Source organism: Sinocyclocheilus rhinocerous, unplaced genomic scaffold (genome assembly GCF_001515625.1).
Source record: "Sinocyclocheilus rhinocerous isolate Xijiao unplaced genomic scaffold, SAMN03320098_v1.1 scaffold751, whole genome shotgun sequence".
In the NCBI taxonomy this organism is placed as follows: Eukaryota; Metazoa; Chordata; class Actinopteri; order Cypriniformes; family Cyprinidae; genus Sinocyclocheilus; species Sinocyclocheilus rhinocerous.
The window spans coordinates 984487-993009 of NW_015657293.1; the positions used below are offsets into that span (position 1 = coordinate 984487).

Here is an 8523-nt window from a genome sequence, read left to right on the forward strand (position 1 = left end):
TTGCGTATATATATATATATATATATATATATATATAATTTATTATTATTATTATTTTGAGGACATTCTCAAAGAGGAGATGTTTACAAATACATGTCATATAATTTTTCCGAAATAAAAAAGCTGTATTTTGAGTACTCTGTAAATATGTTGCTTTAACAATTATGCAATTAACTAAGAATGCGATTATGCCACATTTTGGAGTCAAAATATGTTTACAGACTTTGGATAAATCTGACAAAACCTCTTTTATCCGTGCCTGAAGGGAAGAGTAGTGCACATAAAAACTTTTTTTTTTCGTGCACCACTTTTTAATGTGAATGACTTCGAGGATGGTTTTATTGTTTAGTTTTATGTGGTTTTATTTTATAGTAATCGGGAGTCAAACGTCAATTCGGGAGAAGAGTAAATAATTTATTTTTTGTAATATAGGTCATCATATATGTGCTATAATAAGGTATAATCATATAATATAAAGTATATATTTTTAATATAAAACGCTTCCTTTTGCGCAATTGTTAGGGTTAGTGATTATTAGTCTGTATTTATAATTGGCATTGAATTGAAACGTGTTTGTGTGCTGGTGGAGAAGCAACATCATGTATGTGTGGAAATGTGTCCTGCATGTCAGTGCGCGTGTGGGACAGATGTGATGGTGGATATGAAGGCCATGAGATGGTGACAGTCAAACAAAAGCCTCGCTGAAAATCCCGGGAGCAGAATTCTCTCAGCTCCAGACCGCGTTCAGAATTACATTTGTTTTTCTTGTGATTTTATTAAAAGTCACTCCTCATCTCCAGAGCGCGTGAAAATGTCTACTTTCCACTCAGATGCGCCGCATTAACTTGCAGGGCGCGAGTTTGTTTGTTTGTCTATTTTTATTTATATGCAGTGTAAGATTGATGCCAGCTTGTTATCGCTATCTGGTGGGAGAGAGAGATGCAACTCAGCTTTGCTTCTGAATCACCTCCCAAATTACCCTCCTTCTCTCTCTCTCTCTCGTGACACACACAGTATCACTGATGCATAACTTCTGTAATCCCTGCGCGCAAAGGACTTATAAAATACCTTTCATCTTAGAAAATGAGTAAATATTATAAATGTGTTACTACTACCATTATTTTTATAGACGTTACATATTATGTATATTAAAGTTATAAAAGTAGTGTTATAACTGTTAAATATTACGAGGTTAGTGCGTTTTAACTTCACACAAATTTATCCATAGAAGCTTTTGTTATTATTATAACATTACATATTATATATATATATATATATAATTATTACTGTTTTAACTTAAATATTACGAGGTCAGTGCATAGAGTAGTAAACGTATGTTTGTTTTAACTTCACTTCAATTTGCCAAATGTTTTGAACGTCTTTGAATTTATAATTTGATTTTATAGTTTTTTGTGCATTAAATCAGTTTTTTGAAGGAAAACGTGGAAAAATTATTTTGGGAAAATTCTCTGATTCTGTTTGTTGGCCTAATTGTTTGGTGATACAATTACAAATATTATTAGTGGTTATGTTTACATTATTAGCTGTTTTTCGTGTGCATGTTGTATACACCATAGTATAAATATATAATAAATATTATTATTATTTGCATTATTACACGTTTTGTTAATACCTAATAAGTACTGTGCTGGTCGTAGGCTATGCGTTTTGTTTTATAGCTTTTTATTGTGTTGATTTCTGAACTTTAGTTGTGATCACCGCCTTTTGCTGCAGCTCAGAGGACCTAGAGATTCTTTTTTTTTTTTCTTTCACAAATAAAGCTTGAAATCCCCTAGCTGGCTGCAGGCCGGGTATTGGTGTACAGAAATTCAATCTGTACATTTTGTACGAGGTAAACAGACGTAATGAATTGCATTAGAGCAAGCCAATGTATTTCCAGCCAGCCAGTTTTCAGCCCTTGCTCCGTTTGTGTGCAACAATCTAAAACTTATTTATTAGGGAAAAAAAACACTTGATCCGAGGCGCAAAAAAAAATCCCCTTTCAGCCGAATAAAGACAAAAGCAAGCAGTAAGGCGATATAAGAATTTTAATTGAGGGTCACAGCTTGCACACTATATTTGTTCATATTTTATGAAGTGCAGGGCAGCCCTTCATTCATATGTCCCCTTGAAAGCATGGTTAGGCGTCTGTCGCACTTTTAGTCCGTTAAATATGACCGCGTGCCTCCAGAAGAGTGATTCACTTCTGTTTGTGCAGCTATAAAAGGATCGAGCTATTGAAAAGTCGTAAAATGAAGCGCGCTATCAATCACGCGGCAACTGTTTCAGAACAAACAATGTAATGATTTCACATGATCGTTATTGTTGAGGTAATGCAGTTGATTTTCTTGCTGCGATACGTGGGAAAAATATACAAACGTGAGCAGCGATAAAAGCGTTAGTTCATGCATGTGAATAATATCCAATCGTACACATATAAAAAAAAATTAAAATAAAGGTTCCACTTAGAACCAGAATTTATCGTTGGAGAAGGTGATTTTAAGGCACTTTTGTTTTGTAGTCTTTTAGAATCTGTAAACGAAAAAGACTAGATTTCGTTTGACGTCTCCAAAGAAGCATCTCTAAACAATTCAAGTTGGAGTTGTTTGAATAGAACAACCGAAGAACCTTTATTTTTTAAGCGTGTGGGATACAATTATTACAACTCCAGCAAGATAAAACAACACAACCGCGTTCGATTTATATTTACGTCTCTGGTAGAAAGCCACATCCACATCCCAATTCAAAAAGCCTCAGTCTGTTTCCTGGTCAAAAGCAAAGTGTGAGATGAACACAAACCCGAGATCTTCCATTACGCGCCCGGTGCCTCGCTCGCCTTCTCTGACATTTCGGATATCAAAACGCAGCGCAAGAACAATTGTTTCCAAATTGAATCCGCACTCTCTTCCTTTCCTCATTTTCAGCGAGGCATATACATTTCCCCGGCGAGTCAAGAGTCGCATCTGACCCGGCGTCTGGAAGCGAGCGCTCTTGTTCTTACCAGCAGATTGGTGGCTTGTCAAAAAAAGTGGAAAGTTTCTCGCTCGGACGCGTCCTTTGTGCGCGCTGAAAAGACACCATTCACTCTTGCAAATAAAGGAGTTCTTTAAACCATCCCACTGACATCTGCTTAGAGTCTGTTTGCGCTGGTTGTCTGATATTTTTCATCGGCTCCGCGCGTGACAAAAGCTATTGTGTTAATTGGTGTAAATGCAGGTTCGTTTATTGGTGGTTAGACGGGCTGCACAGTGTTCTTTGCATGAAATAAATCAAGTTAATTTGGGGCAATTGGATGAACAATCAATGCAACGAATACAATTTGTCAGCGTAGAGTGTTTAAAGTCTAAATGTATCTATTTTGGTGCGAAAGTCCTCGCACTCCCCCCCCTTGCTTCGGTGGGGGTTTCCCTGTGTCTGCGCGCATCAGCCCTGGAAGCCCATTTCTGACTCTGACTTTCCACCGAATTATGCACCTAATTTGCTCACATATCATTTACTCCAAGTTCCTCCCGCCGTGACAGTCGGGCCTAAACACTACTAAATCAGCCCTAATTTATACTGATCTCGCTAATAATCGTAATAAAAAGCTTATAGATTTGGCACTAATTACATAAAAGCCTAATGATGTTGAAAATTACCCTGGTTTGAGATATAGGGCTAATCTAAACTTTGTTGTTGGCTGCCCCGGGCTACTAGAAACATTAGAAGAGGTTCACTTCGTTTTCAAAAGGCGAGAGTTGGACATGGCACGACACGAAGGCCGCCTTTTTTTTCTACGAGGAAACGCGAAACTATAACTAACGATTAAGTGACAATAGTGGAAAATCTCGGGGAACTTTATAATTAAACCGCGAAACCCACTGGCGATTTTTTATTTTTATTTTTTTATCTAATGGACGCGCGTAAAACCCAAGTAAATCAAATGAGTTCGTATCATAAAGAGAGAGCGCGGTTTAATCGTTCAGTCCAGTAATAAACTTCGGGAAGCCATTACTAAACCATATGGCTTTGATAAGGTTGACACGTTTATATAACAATACTTTAATTCGCTGTTTCTCCTCAAATAATCAGGGACCCCATCAACGGTTCTGGCATCACGCTCAATTAAACCAATTCTGAGGGAGTTTCTCGAAGAGCTTTCTGAAAGAGGTCATTTTAAAGGTTATAATTTGGGAGTCCGGATCAAAAACGAGGAGAAATGAACTTGGGAGGGCAGCAAGAGAGGCTTCGCGCATCTGACACCTCCAGGCTTCAACGCTGATTGGCTCTCATTTGAAGGAGCTCATGGGTTCATTCAACTATTAAGCGCCTCCCAGTTCCTCTAAAGGACATTATAATGCAAGGAACCTCCTTTTTAACCACAACCCGAATTTGCTTTCATTTAGGCCATATATATTTTTTAAATAGTTTAAAGTCATAGAGATTTTTTTGGGAAAGCATTTCGCCCTGGAGCGGTGCGCGATGCTTTCGCACGCCGACCTGCTGGATGCTCGCCTCGGTGAGTTATCAACGCCAAACTCCGGTCTGCAACTCTACTGTAAGCTGGAGGACTCTTCTCATCTAAATCAAGCAGAGAAAATTGACAATTTGTCTCTTATTTGATCTTAATTCGATTTAAACGAACTAATTCATTGGTAAAGTAATCATTATTATTATATTACGCAGTAATTTGATTTAGCCGTTTTCCAAGATATTGAGGGGAATTAAATGGAATTAGGTATTTTAAAAGATGACATTGTTGTGAGCTAGTTTTTCACCATTATTTGCACTTTATGGCTGTAATGGCAAATAGCAAATGGTAGTTTATGCATAAGACCAGTGCTTGCTGTGACTGTCTAGAAATGTGATTTTTTTTTTGCACTAACACTTCTCTCTTTTTCAGCAATGCTCGGTGTTGATTATGAGCTCACTCAGTTTCGACCTGTTTTCTCTGCTTCAGGGATGAAGGATGCCGCGGCCGAGCTTCTGGGTCACAGGGAGGCATTGAAATGCAGGCTGGGCGGCGGCGGAACTGACTCGGGCCACCCCGGAGAACTCGCCCCGGTCTCCGATGCAGTGGAAGGGGCCACCCTTCTCCCCGGAGACGATATCAACAGTGCTGGATCCAATCCGCCGGGTGTAGCGGTGAACAGTAAGGAACAGGAGAAGCAACAGCAGCAGCAACAGAACACCAGCCAGTCCGGCGGCCAGCAGAGTCAGAAACAGAAACGGCACCGGACTCGCTTTACTCCGGCTCAGCTTAACGAGCTGGAACGCAGCTTCGCCAAAACCCACTATCCGGACATCTTCATGCGAGAGGAGCTCGCGCTGCGGATCGGCCTGACGGAATCACGCGTGCAGGTACATGTTTCGGATTGTTTTATTCACATTATTATTGTTAAATCGACGTTAACATTGTATTAATCCTGTGCAATAGCCTATATATGGGATATTTTCATAAAATATTAAGCGTTATTATAGGCTGCAATCATGATGTTTGAAATGAAAAAAGGTGAATCGATACATTTAAAGCAATATATTATTATTATTATTCGGATTTTATTTTCTATAAATGGCATTCCAAAGGAATAGTTAGGTAGATAATTTGGCTTGATATTTGTTACAAAGGTTTTTCGAATACTAATGTTTTAGTATTTAGTAAAGTCTAAGAGATAACGAAATGAAAACGCCTTATCATTTAATTTTAAGAAGACCAGCCTATTTTTATTATAAAGTATTGAGAATGTGCATTTCTGTTTGCTTACATGATGAGCCGAAATGTAAAGTTTGTCGATAGTACACGAGCACAAAAAATAATTGCATAAAAATAAAACTGTGAAAACATCTCCGAACGAGCTCTATCGTCAATAAAAAAAAAGAAAAGAAATCAATTATAAATAAAGACTACAAAACTGTTAAATTCATATTAAAATTAAATGTAAACATCCATGGTGTTTTAAACGAAAAAGCATGTCCTGTGTATTATTTTTATTATTAGTAGCATATTTATTTATTTTTTCATTTTTAGTTTCAAATAACACAAACATGATATTAATCCCAATCTTACGAATTTGCGCCTTGATTCTAAAATCGTGTTTATCCAACGCCTCCGTAAAGCTTTAAGCACTACCACCATATAGGTTTTATTTGTTTTGTTTTAGTATTATAATAATATAATAATATATAATTACTGATGTTACTATAGGCCTATTTGTATTTGATTCAGCTTATGTTTATTTTCTTGGCTCTTGAAAGTGCGCCCATTTAAAACGCGGCGCGCTTCTCATAATTATTTTATTGTTCAGGTCATCTTCCTTTTACAATACCATTACTGTTATCTCAGCCATCGGAGCAGACCGATATCTTAATCACTTTTATAAGATTATGACTCGTGCTGCTTCTGGGATTGGTGGTCAGCCGCGAACGCAGCGGTAAATGAACCCGCGAGACACGTGTGCATTCCAGCGCTCTCTCCGTGATCTATAGAGGCTCATTATATATGTATAGCTTTCCGAGTTGATAGTGCAATAAAACCAAGACCATTATGATTAACCAAGTTCAGAATTATTTATAACTTAACAGGCTTATTAAGCTCAATGCGTAAGAAGACTATTCTGCGTAAAATAATAACCATCATAATTAGCAGGCCGGAGACTCTGCCCCAACTATTTTATTTACATAAAAAATAAATGAGTGGCATGCTGACCGCGCGGTGATCTTCTGAAATGTTGCACGAATGTTTCGCGCTCGCGTGAAATAGGTCTGTCAGCGCGCACGTCTTAATGGCGAGCGCGCGGATGGTGCTCTGTCTCTTTTTAATGGTATGAGAAATTGCATTTTTTTTTATCCTCTGAAGTGTAATGCATTTGAGGCCGGATTTCACGGCTGGCTGCGTGGAGTGGGATTCGGGGATCTAATATGAACCCCTCCACATTTTTTCTCCCCTTTTCGTTGGGTCAAAATCTGCTCGTTAATCATTGTGAGCTCGCCTGAGATCTCTATAAACCTGAAGGACCTCGGGAAATAAACACCATGTGCGCCTTTTACGGCCCAGGGTGGGCCTTTTTACGCCCTGGTGTTGTAAAATCGAGCACATAATAATGGAGAGTGTAAATATTATGATTCCTTATCATTTAAAGCAGCATTAATCGCGCCATTTTGTGATGTCGAGACGTTTATCAAGGACAGAAGCATGAATGAAAACAAACAAAAATATGAAAATAAAAAATGTTGCCTATATAGTCTGAAGTGGCAACCTGCAATAGCTATTTCTTGCTAATTTATCCCATAAAATATTTTGTTTGTAAAAAAAATTGTTCAGTAAATTTCACAATTAATTACAAAGAAACTGCAATTAACACATTGAATTAAGAATGACATTTTTAAAATAGAAAAACTAAAATAGCATTTTCACTTACTCCAATAATCTGTTGTAACCCTACAGTGTTAATTGATGTATTTAGGTTGATTCACTGATATTAAATAGCATTTTTTTTACTTGAATAAAACTATTTAATTGAGATGTTACCAATTTAAAGTTACTATATTTTGTATGCAAACAAACAAATAAACAATGCATCAATAATATGTTTCTATTGTGTCACGTGTAGGCTATTTCTGCTCATATTTTTGTTCATCTGTATTTTTCTTTTGTGCAACTTATGTATGTTTGACATCTATAGCCTATTTCTTTAGCATCCTTAGAACAATTCGTTGTATAGAACCAAGAAACTATTGGTTTCTATTAAAAACTTTTCTATTATAAACTATTAAAAATATTGATTGATTCTTAAGAATCTATAATGTGACATCAAGAACTTTAGGCTCTGGTTTCAAAAAACACACACAATGTAGTGTTTATTTTAGAATGAGTATTTATTTATTGTCTGTTTGATTTATTTTAGTGAACGTAAAAGATACCAAAAACACGAATACATCGTAGTCACACAAAATGTCCCAATGAGCAATATTCGACATTGCTGTTTTATTAAACTTCCTTATTAAATGCCCACTTTTACATCTATTCTAGCGCAATGTAAGCATTTCTGACAGCTCTTTTTGTTCCCTCTGCTCGCAGGTTTGGTTTCAGAACCGACGCGCCAAATGGAAGAAGCGCAAGAAGACCACCAACGTGTTTCGCACTCCCGGCACTTTGCTGCCCACTCACCACGGCCTACCGCAGTTCTCCTCCGCCGCGGCGGCCGCAGCAGTCATGGGCGACAGCCTGTGCTCTTTTCACGCTAATGACACCCGCTGGGCGGCGGCCGGGATGCCGGGAGTCTCCCAGCTGCAGTTACCGCCCGCCCTAGGCCGACAACAAGCCATGGCACAGTCTCTATCCCAGTGCAGCCTGGGCGCCGGACCGCCACACAACTCCATGAGCCTGTCCAACATGTCCTCCAACGGCTCCGGCCTCCAGTCCCACCTCTACCAACCCACCTTCCCCGGTATGGTGCCCGCGTCGCTCTCTGGTCCCACCAACGTGACCGGCTCGCCTCAGCTGTGTAGCTCCCCGGACACTGACGTCTGGAGAGGGACGAGCAT

General features: G+C 38.6%; 1 protein-coding gene across 1 annotated transcript in view; it reads left to right on the plus strand.

Annotated features, from left to right (window-relative positions):
- Nucleotides 1-4193: 4193 nt before the first annotated feature.
- LOC107720891 (homeobox protein orthopedia B-like) overlaps nt 4194-8523 on the plus strand; it is a 7299-nt gene continuing 2969 nt past the window's right edge. Inside the window, exons 1-3 of the mRNA XM_016528720.1 lie at nt 4194-4537; nt 4940-5340; nt 8057-8513. Coding sequence (XP_016384206.1) covers nt 4462-4537; nt 4940-5340; nt 8057-8513 — 934 coding nt within the window. The 5' untranslated portion in view covers nt 4194-4461. The remainder of the gene's footprint in view (nt 4538-4939; nt 5341-8056; nt 8514-8523) is intronic.